Here is a 16,214-nt window from a genome sequence, read left to right on the forward strand (position 1 = left end):
GATTAACGAGTCCCCCCTTTACTAAATGAATATGTTCCACGACTCTGTGGAAGATTTAACTTAAATTGTGTTTTGAGATCTTGCTCATGTAAGGCTCACTTAACATGCACTTAGCATCGAGGGGGTATATTGTTTTCTCAAAACAGATATTTTTCCCAAAACATGTATAAATTGAATTTTGAAGGAGCTGCCATGCGCCCTCTTTTTTTGGCTTTTCAATATTTCGGGTAAGCCTACCCCTTTCAAAAACGATATTACATGTATCTGCCTGTTGAAGCCGGTGTCTTAAGAAAATAGAAAATTAATTAATGAGTGATATTCAAGTTTCAAGCGCTTACACTCGAGGGGGTTACCTTGTATACGTTGTATTTGGGGGCATAGCTACATGCAGCAAACCTTTAAAGGGTCAAATCGCAAAAATTTCGAACCACAGAAAATACACTTTTAAACAATTCAATTCAATTTCTTTATTAACCAATAAAGGGCCCTAAAGGGGCAACATGTAGACTGTACATACAACATCCAACTAGACTTTGACCCGTGCGTGCACGGGTTGACATTGCATATCGAACATTTAGAAATAGGTACATCGATACACCTTATTATTGACATAACAAAGCTATAAGCCTACAATAATGCTATTAATTTCACTACACTTTCCTTAGTTTGAATAACCTAACTGTGTCTCGGGAAAAGCCCCTCCCTTACTTATACCCGTAAAGTAGCAGAACATTGCAGAATCGCTCTGGAACGATTTTGGAGAAAGTTAATGAATGATGTTGCCTTGAAAATAACAGTCAAATACATCACAACAAACCTTTTTGAGACTGCAAATACCTTTCAACTAAAAATTTTAATCCATAGAATGGAAGAACTCAACACCTTTTCACCAACGTAATCGTATATTCTTTGTAAAACTGGGTCTGTAGGACATTCATTTTTACGATAAAACATATTCTATCTTCACTCTCCTAACAAATATAATGTAACATTGTTGCATGTAATCAAATATTTGTTGTCATCACGAAGATGAAAGTAAGTGCTTAGTTGAAATGTATATTTGTTATTTTATACTTTCTCTCATAAGAAATCATTAATTTATATGAACAAAATATATAGCGAAAGTCCAATAAAAATTTACCCGTATTTGTATTCTCATTTCTGAGTTTATTCAGGCAGATGTGATATTGTGGAAACAAATATAAACTAAAGATCCCGTTAGTGTGAATGTATTGCGCAAGTCCAAGATTGTAAAATCCAAAAAATCCGGGTGATTTCCGGGATTTTTTGAGGAATTTTCGTTGATTATTAATTAGCGAAGCTTAACTGAGAAAAAATAAAAACAAATTGGTAATGTTCAAGTACCAAAGATGTTTAAAATATATAAAACAAAAGACAGTATTCTTCCGATTTCTCGGTATTAAAGACTAAAAATTCGAGTCTATTATTTTAATATAGTAGTATAGATGTACATAAAACATTCAATAAACATATACAAGAGGGAAAGAGTTGGATGATTGGAAGAGCTAGGACAGACATTTAACAAGATATGTCTCTCTTGTAGCGCTACTTTGAACAATGTACATCCATGGATCGGGAAGGAGGGGGGAGGGCCGGGGTCCGCCCATCCCCGGAAAATTCAAACTTACTAAATTCACACAATAAAGTTTTCGAAAATAGGCTATTGACCTAAATACCCCCAGGCAGACAATATTTCCCTCTGAACCAACCCACCCACGCCCGCCCCCACAACCTTGAGAAAAAGTTCTGGATCCGCGCATGATGTTCTGTCCGTTTAGATCAATATAGAGTTTTGTCCATCTTCGCTAGCCAAACCCTTGGCTAGCGAAGATGAGTTTTGTCTGGGACAATGCGGATGTGGCAATAAAGATGTAACTGTCTGGTTGGTTGTACGAGCCAAATTTTGTTCAAATTTTTAAAATATAAATTCATTTATTGACAATTACCATGTTGACATACAGTCATGAATGAATATGAGTTACATAAAACAAAACATTAAACATACAGCATGCACAAGTTAAACATTAACTATTAAATCTACAATGGACAAACCAATGGGTGAACAAAACTAGGCTTGTGTGAAGGCTATTATTGGTATTCATAAAATTGTATAAGTGTTCATTGTTGCATCTACATTGTTGACTTTCCTTTCTAGTGTTGAAAAAGTTTTTTAGAAAACAACATATCGTAATGTTTTTAGGATTGACAAGTTCCTGAATGGGATTGATATTTGTATATGTGTTCACATTAAATATTATACAGTTGTTGACTGGGGTCGAGGGCAACCGTTGATCTGTTGGACCGGCTCGCAAACTGTTGCCCAAGGCCGAAGGCCGAGGGCAACAGTTTGCGAGCCGGTCCAACAGTTCAACTGTTGCCCGAGACACAGTCAACAACTGTTTTGTTATACCCCTCCTATTTTAATTAAAAAATCACTGATCTCATTAAAATTTATCAGTATTTTACTTAAACACTTGATATGGAGCAAAGAATAAATTGTCCAACTGTTACCTGAGACACAATTAACAACGGTTTAGTTATATCCCTACTTATATAAGTATGGTATAACTAATTTATCATAAATATTTAATAAAAAGAAACACTCATCTCACTAATATTAACAAGATTTTATTTGAACACTTATATGGAACATATAATGAATAAATAATAGTTCAATTGTTGAATAATCAGGTAAATTATTATAAAAAAAAATATCACAGTACATCTGATTAAAATTATCACATTTGCAATGTGTGAAGATATTTAAAATGTGTTCATAAGCTTTAGTTAACAACTTTAAAATAAAACTACAAAAAATGTACATGAAATTAAATTATGATCACAGACATTTTAAAAAATTGCACAAGTTTTAAAAAAAATGAGTACATTAAAAAACATTTGTAGCTAACATTTTGTAAACAAATAACTTCAACAGCAACTTTAATAAAATTAAATACATGTAACATCAAACACCCAAAAGATTCCTACAGGCACTTTTTTCATAAATACAGCAAGTTATGCATACAATTTAGTTATTGTGTATTGTAATGTTGCAGCCATGGAAAGAAAAAACAGATTTAGCTGTTTTAACATTAGGAATGCTGATTCCAGTTCCATGAAGATTTCCAAACATGGGGTTGTCAAGAATGGCAGCTAAATCTCTGTCATCAACATCGACAATGTCCTGGAGTTCTTGCATATTTGAGGCTAAATCTGGCATTAAATTGTTCTCAATTTGTTGAAGGGGTGTATGTTGAATTGGCGCGGACTTGCATACGGATAATTTTGTTGTTAAGGCATCTGACATATTGCGTTTTTGGGAATTGCTTAATTTGGAGGAATAATGTTTTAAGCTGCTTTCTGATTTATGTTTAGAAATACCAATAATGTGTCGAGACTCATAGCCACATTCATCCAGCATGGTTATGCAGGTGGCTCGTATGCAATGATTAGTATACACACATGTAAGTCCTGCATCTTTGCTAATCCTCTGCATCATACTTCCTAAGACATTCTTTCCAACAACCATATTGTCATACCAAACAGGTGAATGATCATCAATGCTTGTCTTTGGACGTTGCCATAGAGAGTCGCAGTCTGCATTTAGCTTGGCGATATACTTCTCAAAACTCATAACTGGACAATTGGAATTTCCTACAAAATATTAAACAGAATCACAATTTTTAATACATGTATTTGCATTGTCATTTTGTATATATATCATCTAAATATATATGTGTGTAATACATTTTAGGATAAATTAAATAGAAAAAAAAAGTTTTAATTATACACATTGATTTTGTTATATGCACTCACCGGGTTGCTCATACATCCTTCCTCCATCCTGGTCATCATCATTACAATTCAGACCTCTATGATTCTTTGTTAGCTTTGCAGTGGTGCATGCAACATACCTCCTGCTGTCATGGTCCTTCCGGATTACATAGTCACTCTTTTTCATTCCACGAAGATTTTCTCTTCCTCGGTTGCAAAAGTACAACATTATTTCAAAGAAAACTTTCTGTTGAAGGGACTTAGGACTGTCACAACTAAACACACCGTTTTTGTACAAAATTTCCAGGTCTTGTTCGCTTATTACTTCCTTATGCTGCACCTCTCCAACACCCTCTTTCTTTATTTGGACCATGGCGGCGAAGAAAACGTCGTTTGCTGGTTTAAATCTAGCGTCGTTAATGATGTCAACTTCGTGCGATTTTTCGAACGATTTCTGTAATCCATACCTTATGGAAATCATCGACTTTTTTGCATACATGGAGCCGTCTTTCTTTCTCGCAGCGCAATAAAACTTCCTGAGAACTTCCACGATTTCTTCACATGATTTATCTTTTAAAAGATGTAGGGACAGGTCTAGCGTTGATAGATAATCATTCAGTATATTTTCTGCAGTTTTTACAACATTTTTGGTATTCTTACTGTCTCTACTTTCCAAAATTGATCTTATTTCCTCTTCTGAAGCTTCGCCAAACCGAGCAGCGGCAGCCATGTTTGTATACCAAACGACAGGAAAGATAACTCGTTTTCGCGGAATATGACGTCACCGGTCAACAGTCTTTTTTAACAGTCGATTTTAACAGTTCCAGTCTAACAGTTCCAGTCCAACAGTCAAAATGCTGGACTTTTTTTCGTATAGAGTTATATAGTAACTGTTTTACAGGGGTATAACAAATCATTATAGCGAGCGCAGCTCGCCGGCGCGCAGCGCCGGCGAGCGAAGCGAGCTCTAAGAACCAGTGTGCGCGGGAAAAAGAACGAGCTAAACCTACAGTTCATCAAACAAAATTTTTTGTCTACGTCCCATAATGCTCTCTAATGTTTTCACCCGTGGTGCTATGCCAAAAATGGCCGACTTTTAACTCGTAATTTACGGTGTTTTAAAGTTTGAGGACACGTTTTGGGTACTGCATATTGTTTGTCGAGACTTAAAGAGATTTGTTACATGCTTCCATAACTTCGTATTGAGTCGAGATACGTAAACAAAGACTATCAAAGTCATGGGTGACGTCACAGTGCTCTCGCGCTATATTTCCCGCGATAAATTTAGAGGTGGATCAAACATCTGTAATGCGTGTACTAGTTATTTCAGTATAGCTTGATACCTGCCTCATTGACATATGATTTGTTTTTATTTTTTTTTAATATAGAGATTATATAAATATATACTAGTACTAGCAAGAGCCATACTTAACTGTCATATCGATCCATTTTTAAGCCATTTTTTGTGCATGCATGTACAATAGGCAGATACATGTATATGACTAGGGAGGAAATAAACAATAGGACATTTTGAACTAATTAAAAAGGAATAAAGAGAAAAAATAAACAGTTAAAAAATTTATTTGATATTGCTTATAGTCAAACCATTAAATTTAAGTGGGAAATTACACAGGTCTACAAACAGGACCCGGGCTCTCTCTCTCTCTCTCTCTCTCTCTCTCTCTCTCTCTCTCTCTCTCTCTCTCTCTCTCTGGGAGAGGGTTAGGGGGTTGTGATGTATTTATCATAACCATTCAGTAAAATCAGTACCTTTGGCATACTCATTGTAGAGCAATATACTCTTTCAAAAATTCTTTGACGTTCGTTGATTTCTAAATTACACTAGGTTGACAATGATGCAAGATAACGTTATGTGTAATTCTTGCTGCGCTCACCAGAACGGTAGCACCGTAAAACATATTAATTCAATCTACATTGGTCATATTTTGAATAATACAATACAAAGTGTTTCTCATCTTCAATAAAGATGATTCTTCAAAATAAGACTTTTTTTTAAAAAATCACATCGGGCTTGGCAAACAATAAATACCAAATAACATATGGCGCAGACTTAACGAAAATATTTTCCTTTTTAAAATTAAGATTAATTCTCGTGTATTTTTTGTTTCGGTTTAACAGTTTGATGGCACAGTACATACAAGTTTGTGACGAAGAAGGGGAAGAACCGATAGAAATTCCTAGTGAGGATGAAGGTTCGCTGTTGCTCAGTACGCTTGCAGCTCAATTTCCGGGGGCATGTGGAATGAAATATAGAAACCCAAGCACTGGCAATTTCCGAGGAATAAGATTGTCAGACGGCATGTTGCACCCGCCTGATGGTGTTTGGGGAAATTTTGTTTATATAGTAGTTTTCCCAAAAGGTGTGTATGTGATAAATGTTTTGAATATCAAAAAATTGAAATAGGCCAGTTTGTTCCTTTTTAAGCACATTCATGACATTGGTAACTGATAAACAGATATAGAATGGGTCATGATTCATGAATTAGATGAATAATTTTGCTAGCATCTTTTCAAAGAGCAACTCCCTAGAATGATATGTAACTCAATCCTTAGGCCTATGACAATATTTAGCTTTTGTATATTGTAATGTACATGTACCACTATCATGATTTTTAGACAATATAAAACGCAAAGGAGAAGAGGCAGTGCCGGAAAATCCATTAGCTAAAAACAAATGTGTTGATAAACAAAGATGCAGTGACCTCATCGTTCTTGGTTTGCCATGGAAAAGTAATGAGGATGATCTGCGCCGATACTTCTCAACCTATGGTGAATTACTTCTCGTACAAGTAAGTCGTGCAGAATACTTAAAGGCTACGGATTCTTGTTTTGATGTCACATTTTTATAATTTTTCTCCGACCTAAATTTAATGAGAGTTATTCCCCTTTTACTATATAGTTTTGGTGGTCCTTTTTATGAATTCTCTACGTTTACTCATCATGATTTAACTTTTGGACAAAATTAGTATTCTTTCAAAACTAACACAATGGCTGGTAAGTTGCATAGATTAAACAGAGAATTTGAACAAATGTACCTTCAAAATGGGGAAAAAAGGGAAAAAGCTGTTGCTCTATTTACATACAGCAAAATCTTGTTGAACATAATACCTGTATTCAATACAGGTGATGTGATAAACAGATTATATTTACTCTTTAGGTGAAGAGAGATCCAAAGACGGGAGCATCAAAAGGATTTGGCTTTATTCGGTTTTTAGAGTACGATTCACAAGTAAAGGTTCTAGCTCAAAGACACATGATTGATGGCAGGTGGTGTGATGTAGCTATTCCAAATTCAAATGCAAGTACTCTTTATAATTTATGTACACATTTTAGTAACATTACTAAAGTCTGAATTTATTGTGACTACGTAATAAATATATGATAAGTTGAAGTTTCTAACCATTGTTTTTAATTTCATTTGTGACATTGCAGGAGGGTGCAGCAGAGATGGTGAGCAGGAAAGTTTTTGTAGCGAGGTGCACTGAAGACATCACAGCAGATGATCTCAAAAGTTACTTCAGCAAATATGGGGAGGTGTCGGATGTATTTATTCCCAAGCCTTTTCGAGCATTTGCCTTTGTCACCTTTGCAGATCACAGAATTGCCCGTTCCCTTTGTGGGGAAGATCACATCATAAAGGGTGCGAGTGTGCATGTCACCACTGCGGCGCCCAAGAATTCTGATAGAAATGATAATAGAGGAAGGTTTGACCATGGAGGAGGTGGGAGGGGAGGGGGACATGGGGGGTGGACCCAGCAAGGTAAACCAATTGCCACTGTGGGCACTGTTCCACCAGTCCCAGATCCTAACATGGCCAATAGTATTGGCATGAATTTGTTGAATTCAGCTGTTTTAGCGGCAGCACAAGCAATGTTACAAAGTCAAGGTCAACTCCCCGCACCTCAGCCTCAGACTGTTGGTCAAGGTCATGGGGACCCATTTGGTGTTCAGACAACCACAGCGAGGCAATCGCAGCAAACAGGTTTTTTTAGTAATCAAAATTCTGCAGGGTGGGGGACGACGGACACAAATACCTCTGCGGGGGCATACCCAAACTGGGGAGGTAACAACCATCAGAGTGGGTGGAGTTAGTGTGCAGAGGGAGTGGCGTGTGGATCAGAGAGTGCTGTTTTTACTATGCAGAGTGCTTAGAAAATTTGTGTTTATTAGTGGACTGAGATCGAAGAACAGTTTTAGAAATTTATCCTTATACCAAACTTAATTTTAAGAATTTTCTGTAATATTGCACCAAAGGTATGCTAGCTTTCTTTTTCTTTTGTTAGTCATTTCCTTCATAACAATATTTTTAGATGACAAATTTTTTTTTCTTCAAATTTCGTTATACTTGATAGGTTGTTTCAGGGAGATAACTTGTTGCTATTTAATTCAGAGCAAGAAAATGTTTGGGAGAGCCTTTTTATATTAAAATTATGATAGAGTGGATGGCTTTAAGCCGCACAATAGATTTTAACTTGTACATATATGTATTAATCAATACATAAAATGTGTTGTAAAGCAAATTCATGTATTGTTTGGTTTTTCAAAACAAGTATTAGTGACTAGTTAATCCTATTATCGTATGTACAGTTTCCCAAAATTTCCACTCGTAGTTGTAATATAATATATATATATATATCAGTATATTGCTATTGTGAATGTAGTCGAGCAAGACCTTTTCAAAAGCTTTGTTTCATTAATTTTTCACCATCCATTTTTGTCCAAATAAGTCTTAAAGTAAGAGTTGGAGAGTTATCTCTGCCCCGCATCAGTTTTACCAGTATGTTTATTCGTTTGTAACTAAACTGAGAATTTTACTGCACATTGAAAGAGCAAGACAAGAGTAGGAGATGGACTGAATTTGTGAACTTAATGAGACTAAATCATGTTTTGAGTGGACTGGAAAAGACTGAATCATGAATGATATGGATTTAATCATGAATGATCTGGAATGGAATAGTGAGTGATCTAGAATAGACTGAATTTTGAGTGATCTGGAACAGTCTGAATCTTGAGTGATCTGGAACAGTCTGAATCTTGAGTGATCTGGAGCAGTCTGAATCTTGAGTGATCTGGAACAGTCTGAATCTTGAGTGATCTGGAGTAGAATGGATTCAGTGGAGTGTGGATGAACTGGCATGGACTCGGATGTTGTGTGATTTTGTTCTCATGTTGTACAGCGTTGAAAGAATTAAAAAGAGTGTGTATACATGGCGTGTAGATGAGTTGTGATTCTTACGGGTAGTTTTTTAATATGAAATTACATGCTTCCTTTTTATTTTCAGGGGTACATCTGGTTGAGGCACAATCATGTGCCACCAGAGAGAACTGCCAGACTTGTTTATCATGTGTATACAGTCATGATTTCCTCTTTCAATACAGATCCTGAATAACATCAAATCCATGGCCTTTCAGCAGGAAAAGCTTACAGCAGTCTATTGAAGCTTTTACAATTCTCATGTCTAAGTATTAGTATTCCCTGGCTGTAAACTTGCAGTACCAAATATTATTTTGATGCATATATTAGATTAAGGGGATGGAAAGGATAGCTCAAAGAAACTTAGTTGAAATTTACATATACAAGTATGTTAAATATTATGAATACAATTAAATAAAACAAGTTTTAATCTGACAAACTATTGAAGCACATCATGATATTTTGTTACACAGGAAATTCATTTTTTTTTAAAATTTTTAATGAATTTCACTTTTGTATAAAATAATTTGGAATAAAATATGACAATTTCACAAGTTTTATTCTTAAAAAGAGTCCTATTTTGAATTTCGGTTATCTTGGTCACATTATTCGATCACTCTTAAAAGCCGTTTTACGTAAATCATTGTTGATATCTTTAGGATGTTATTTAAACTGTTTTCATTATTGACAGAATCATGGAATTCCATATACGACAGCCAACTGTCAGCTGCCAGCTGGTTACTGCCTACTGCCAACTGCTTACTGCCAAATGCTTTCTTTGCCTTTTTATTGGGTTAAGCGCATGTGCAGACATTTTTTTGAGGATGGAGAGATTGATAGCCTTTGTTTTATTTACACAAAAACACATATTAACAATTCGAGTACGTATGAAAACCCATCACGCACATAATTTTAAGTGCATTAATTCGTGTTCACCACTTTTGAAAGACATGAGAGATAGTGGAGTTCTTGATTTGTCTGATGCTATCCATATACATGTAGTATGTTTGAATAGGTTTCTGGTCACGTGATCAGATAATATAAATAGTAGGATCATGCAGTGGCGTGGCACTCTAAGCTCGCTCGCTAATTGTGATTTAATGTAAAATGGCAGATGATATGGAATGCAGTGATTCAGGGCTGACAAATGGTTGTTAATTTGTGTTTAATATGATTGTGTAAAATTAAAAAAAAACGCTATCAATCTATCAATTCCTCTATCCTCAAATAAATGTCTGCACGTGCACTTCACCCAATAAAGAGGTAAAAAAAAAAGCATTTGGCAATACGCAGTTGATAGTAAGCAGTTAGCAGCTGACAGTTGGCTGTCGTGTATAGAATTCCATACAGAATAGACCATTAAACAACCACATTATTTTTTATTTGTGTTAATAAGTAGAAAATTGTTTGCTTGAAATTGTTTAGATTTTCTCCCATTACAGTTTTTTTCCAAGGCTCGGGAGGATCCAGAGAATTTTTCCGGTGGGGAGGGGGGGGGGGGGGGGGGTCCAACGGTTATTTGAGTTTGCCAGGGGGGTCCGAGGCATACTTTTATAATTTAATTTTTTGAATTTTACGGGGGGGGGGGGTGTCCGGACCCCCTACCCCCCCCCCCCCCTCTAGATCCGCGCATGCTAGATATTGTGAAACAGTCTTTTACTACTTCTGTTGTTTCGTTAATGTTCGTAGGTATCAATTTTCGCGAATCACATATCTAGGATACGTAAATTCGTGGTCAGTGGTATTATGTGTACAATATGCTGCTTCGTAGTTGAACGAATTATAAGAAAATTTGTGTTCAACGAATAACCTTAAGGAAAACACAATTTAATCATCATTTTTGTTGTTGTTGTTGTTGTTGTTGTTTTCAGTGACCAAATAGCCATGGACTCACTAGTAATTAGAAACTGTTAATGAGTAAAAAGAAGTATTAATAATGGACACTCACAGGTAAAGCTGAATATAATGACTTAACAAACCAAATTTGCAACCCCGCCTCCCAGTTGATAGATTGGTCAAAACTCTTAATTTTTCGACTATTTGTGTTTTTGTACACAGACATGGTGGTTTGATATTGAAGTAATAAAATTTAGTGATAGCTTGTGTACTTTTGAAGATTCCTTGACGTTATTGATTAAACAGAATTTTAAAAAATTCTCATTTCTTGTGCTTGGGCAATCAACATAATGTAATGTAACATTTTCTTTAATTAATCCAGTTTTTAATATGAATAATAAATACATTATGTATATATTTACATCGTGTACTCTTTAGTAGCATTTACATAACATTTTCCTTAAATTAAAATATACACACACGTGTGTTCTTAAAATAGTAAATGATTTCAATTATATTTTAAAATCAAAGTTGACATTTTCTAACATTCAAATATAGGTAAAAGGTGAATTTCATAACATTCAATTGGGAAAGATGAACAATGTCATGTGTATTTGAATATATTTTCATTAGTTTATTTTTTTAACTCGCAAAAAAGAAAGAGGATTTTTCCCCCCACATCAACCCTAAAATTTCGGGGAGTTTCTACCGGGTAAATATGCATGCCAATTTACATGAATATATTGAAAAGGAGGGAAAAAAATTCATCTTGGAAAATCCAAAAATTGATGTCATTCATAAAAAAAACTTTAAAAACATGCATTGAGCAATTTCTGTTAATGAAGTGACGGCTTGTCCTCGGGGCCTGTGATTTATCATGTCATGTATGATTAAGGATTCATGAATGCTCCTCGAATCAGGCTGTGGTTCGCTCAGGTCCTGCACTGTTTATATGCACGCGGTACCGATTTTAAGACAATTTTTAAGAGATCTGCGCCTTTAATTCATGCTAAGATGAAAAGGATAGGCATTGTTTTCTAAATGTAGTAAATGATGAAAACTGATGGATGCTTTAAAACTGAAACAAACTGACTTTTGCATTGTTGATAAGGCTAGGGGGGATGCAAATATCACTGATGCTTTAACACTGTGCCGGATAATTATGCCAATGCCAAGGTGGCATTTTTGCACCCGCTTAAGATGCAGTTTCGGAAAAATCCATGTATACCAAATGATAGAACATTGTCTAGAGAGTATATAACCACTTTTGTTTTTAGTGTGTTTTACCTGACAGGTGAGATATTTACCTTTAAAAATGAATATCCCATCGGAAAATGATAATTCCCATAGGAGAATTGACTCTCCTACAGGAAATATTGACAATCCTATAGGATTTTTTAAAAGTCCTGTAGGAATTATATTTCCTATAGGAGAATGGTAATTCCTGTAGGAATTTGATACAGACATATAGTTTTCCTATAGGATATTAAGTTTTCCTATCGGATTTTATCAAATCCTATCGGAATTAAAATTCCTATAGGAAGTTCTTGTATTCCGATAGGAAATTTCAAATTACCTATAGGAATATTGATTTTCCTATGGGAAAAATTATTTTCCTATTGGAATTTATTTTTGAAAGGTAAATATCTTACCTGACAGGTGAGATACACTGATAACAAAGGTGGTTGTTAACTCTTTAAGCAATGGTCTATCATATGGCATGTTTGAATTTTTCGATATATGCAGCTTAAGCGGGTGCAAAAATGCCACCTTGGCACTGGCATAATTATCCGGCACAGTGTTCTTTTCTAAAAACTTGATTCTAGAGCGTACGCACCTAAATATGTAATAATGTTAAGGACAATCGGACAATTGCAAATTCAATTAAAAATTCTCTGGTGTTCATGCAGTAATGAAGGTATTTTTGCATTGATGAACAATACATAACCCGAGTCATAGCCCGTATGGATTAAATACAAAAGAAAATATTTAGTGTTTTCGTTCACATCCCTATGAATCATGAATCATAAATCCATAAACGAACATCCCGAACATCCCATGGGCCAAATCTCTCACCTGAGCAACAGTTATTTGTATCATTATATTTCAGTATTTAAAGTCGAATGGTACATCTGTCGATATGAATGTGGATTAAAGTACATTATAATTGAAATACTTTCATTGGTTTAGAATTTTCAAATTTGACAATACTTAACCAAAAACAGCTTTTAAAAATATTTGGAGAGGAAAAATTGTAAAACCACGAGCGGGATTCGAACTCATGACTTACAGATTCGTATTAAACCCTAACCCACTGCTCTACGCTGTTAGGTGACAATATTGGGAAAGAAACTACTTATATAATTACATTTGGATTAGGTGACAATATTGGGAAAGAAACTACTTATATAATTACATTTGGATTTATTGTTTATTTCGATAAAAAATACGTCACAACATGGAAGTGTCCCATACCACCTTAAACCTTTTCCCTATACATTTCTATGTTAAACTTTGAACCCCCCCCGGGGTCCCAGTATTAGAAAAGGGGTTATGATTTAACAATCTAGAATCTACATTATTTGAAAATGTTTGCATAGTATTTTCATAAATTGTAGCATTGTAGTTCAGTGTAGCATTGCAGATTTTTAAACATTTTCCCTATATATTTCAATGTTAAACTTTGAACCCCTCTTGCAGAATTAGTCGGGGGGGGGGGGGGATCACGGTTTAACACTTTAGAATCTACATTATTTGAGGATGCTTACATAGTAATTTTCCCTATTTATTGCTATGTTAACCTCTCTTGGGGCCCTAATACAAGTCCGGGGATTACATTTTTAACAATTTAGAATCTTCACTTTAGGAACAATCTTACGCGTAAATATTGGCATTTTGGGGTGCAGAGGTTCTTTGAAATAAGATTTTTTTATGACACACAGCATATTTTAACTGTTTCGCGATCATCTCTCTTTTAAAAATGGTTTGGCCCTTAATTTTAACAATTGCGAATTCTTTTCTCATAAGGATGCTCTGTAACAAGTTTGATTTAATTTGGGCCAGTGGCTCTAGAGAAGAAGTAAAAATGTAAAAAGTTCACAGACAAACTGACAGACGGACGGACGACGGACAAGAGGTAATAAAAAAGCTTATTTGAACCTTCGGTTCAGTTGAGCTATAATAAACTTTAGGTAAAAACAAATGTAAAAACTGGGCTGCAGAGATCAAGAACATGTTAACAAGTATTGGGCTAATGAACTTATAGGAAAACCAATTTTTTGAAAAGCCAGAAATTATTTTAACAATCGCTAAGCAACGTATTTTTGATAATTTTAAACAGTCTCTACTAGCTGACATACATGTAAATGCCTCTTCCAAATGTACAATCTATAGATATTTAGTTGATCATTGTACCTTGCAGTCATATCTAACAAAAAGAATTCCTTTACAATACAAGAAACTTATATGTAAATTAAGATTATCATCTCATTGTTTTACCATCGAAACTGGCAGATATAACAATGTTCCATTACAAAGACGTTTATGTCCTCTACATGCATGTACTTAAGATATAGAAGGTAAATATCATTTTATATTGAAATGTCCCTATTACTGTAATTCCTTAAGAATTTTATTATATTAAACCCTCTGTCTTTAAATTAATTCTATTATTGTCAACGCAAAATGTAAAGGATTTGTGCAATATAGGTAAATATATTAAGAATGCTTTTGTAATCAGAAAACTTCATGTATAAACTTGCCTTTTTTCAAGTGACCAGTGTATGTATTGTAACATTTGTATATTAATTGTATATGTCTATGAGCTGTACAGCTGTTGACCAATAAACAATACAATATATAATGATTAAAGGTAGATTAATTATCATTATTGTCGATCCGAACGTTACACAGAAGTAATAGTCATTTCTCCATATATGTAAAGGTTATCATGGTAACTTCCTTCAACTACCCGGTAGTTTGAGGTCAGTCCCTGGATGTTTGTTCTCGCAGTGTGGCTTTATCAATCAAGAAATAATCCACAAATGGACGACACAAAATGTAAAAAAAAAATGACGCCAATAAAAGATGTAGAACTTATTGTCTGGGCTACTTGAACTAAAGACAACATTTGCTTTGCTTGTCATTGCATTTTAACGCAATTTTAAAATTCAAAGGGAATGCGTGTACCTCTAAGTTGTTTAAGTCTTCGAGTAGATTTCTTGCTTGTCAGCTTATAACTGTATGAAATACTATCATTTTTCCTTGGAAAAAGAGGGAAAAAATACTTAGTGGATGTAAATGAACGAGCATAACAATAAAATACATACCGTGAGTTCATTAGGGTATGAAGGACGTGATCATTGCAGAAAAATACACAACCCCTCCCCCAAAACCCTATAAAGTTTATGTAAGTATCATAGTAATGTTGTTATGTAAAAGGGTCAATTAATGTTGGACCGGGTTAAAAAAATGAATAACCAGTGCGAATAAAATCCTGCAATAAATGTATGAGATAAAAGTACAATTGTTCTGACATGTATCAGTGTCACGGTGGTTTTCGATAATTAAGTTTTCACTGTTTTTCTCCTACAGACCTTGTCAAATAAAAAGAAACTTTTAAAAAACTTTTGTTTTAAAAACATTTCACACGTCACTTTGCGGTGTTCAATTTGATAAATGACAACACTTTTGCATCTGCACAATCTCTAGATCTTTGCCTCTCCCTCGTGTACCTTTAGAGTATGAAGTCTATTTGATAAATGATTGTTTAAATGACATAATAAAAACGTATGTGAATATTGCGAAACACTACTTTTGGCTCACCTGGAGCTAATTTGTCGTCGTTGTTGTAAATTTTTCATATTTTCCTCTCCGAAACAATGGGTCAATATCAACTGAATTTGGCACAAAGCATCCTTTGAATGAAAAATAACTGAGGAATATTCTCTTCAAAAACCAAATACATATAGTCTGTAATACATGTATATAAAAATTCACATAGAATCTTCTTGCTATACATGCGATTTAAGTTCTTTTATATAACGAACTTAACGGGTCAAAAAAGCCTAGGGTCATATTTGAGATTAAAATTCATTTATAAAATAAATGACAATAATTCCAGGAAGAATAAAACCGCTGTTACATATATTTGCTTTATGACTATAAAGTCAATTTTTCGACTTCTTGACAAGAATCCACTGAACCAATTTTACAAAAATGTTGGCACGAAGCATCTTTGGGTTAAGGGCCTTTTGGTCAGACACTCTTTCAAGGAGAAATAATAATAAGTAAATATTGACAACAGGATGTTATCTTTTTCTCAAAATAGCCAAAACTCCCCAAAAGCCTGTAATATCTAAGCCCAAGG

At 34.7% G+C, this 16,214-nt stretch overlaps 3 protein-coding genes across 3 annotated transcripts in view; 1 reads left to right on the forward strand and 2 right to left on the reverse strand.

The window, feature by feature from the left end:
- The window catches only part of LOC105348876 (NEDD8), a 121,431-nt gene that overhangs the window by 5,204 nt on the left and 100,013 nt on the right, over nucleotides 1-16,214 (reverse strand). The gene's annotated exons all lie outside the window — the stretch shown is intronic.
- On the reverse strand, nucleotides 2,846-4,710 carry LOC136269662 (uncharacterized protein KIAA1958-like). Its single transcript, XM_066079398.1, has 2 exons — nucleotides 3,838-4,710; nucleotides 2,846-3,675 (listed from the first exon to the last, which is right to left on the reverse strand). Exons 1-2 carry the CDS (start codon nucleotides 4,523-4,525, stop codon nucleotides 3,050-3,052), a joined length of 1,314 nt encoding a protein of 437 aa, XP_065935470.1. The 5' UTR covers nucleotides 4,526-4,710; the 3' UTR covers nucleotides 2,846-3,049.
- On the forward strand, nucleotides 5,829-9,024 carry LOC105348874 (TAR DNA-binding protein 43). The gene is made up of 4 exons (XM_011458471.4): nucleotides 5,829-6,176; nucleotides 6,433-6,605; nucleotides 6,974-7,114; nucleotides 7,249-9,024. The coding sequence occupies exons 1-4, from the start codon at nucleotides 5,939-5,941 to the stop codon at nucleotides 7,906-7,908; spliced, it is 1,212 nt and encodes a 403-aa protein (XP_011456773.1). The 5' UTR covers nucleotides 5,829-5,938; the 3' UTR covers nucleotides 7,909-9,024.

This window comes from Magallana gigas, chromosome 3 (assembly GCF_963853765.1).
Source record: "Magallana gigas chromosome 3, xbMagGiga1.1, whole genome shotgun sequence".
Classification (NCBI taxonomy): domain Eukaryota; kingdom Metazoa; phylum Mollusca; class Bivalvia; order Ostreida; family Ostreidae; genus Magallana; species Magallana gigas.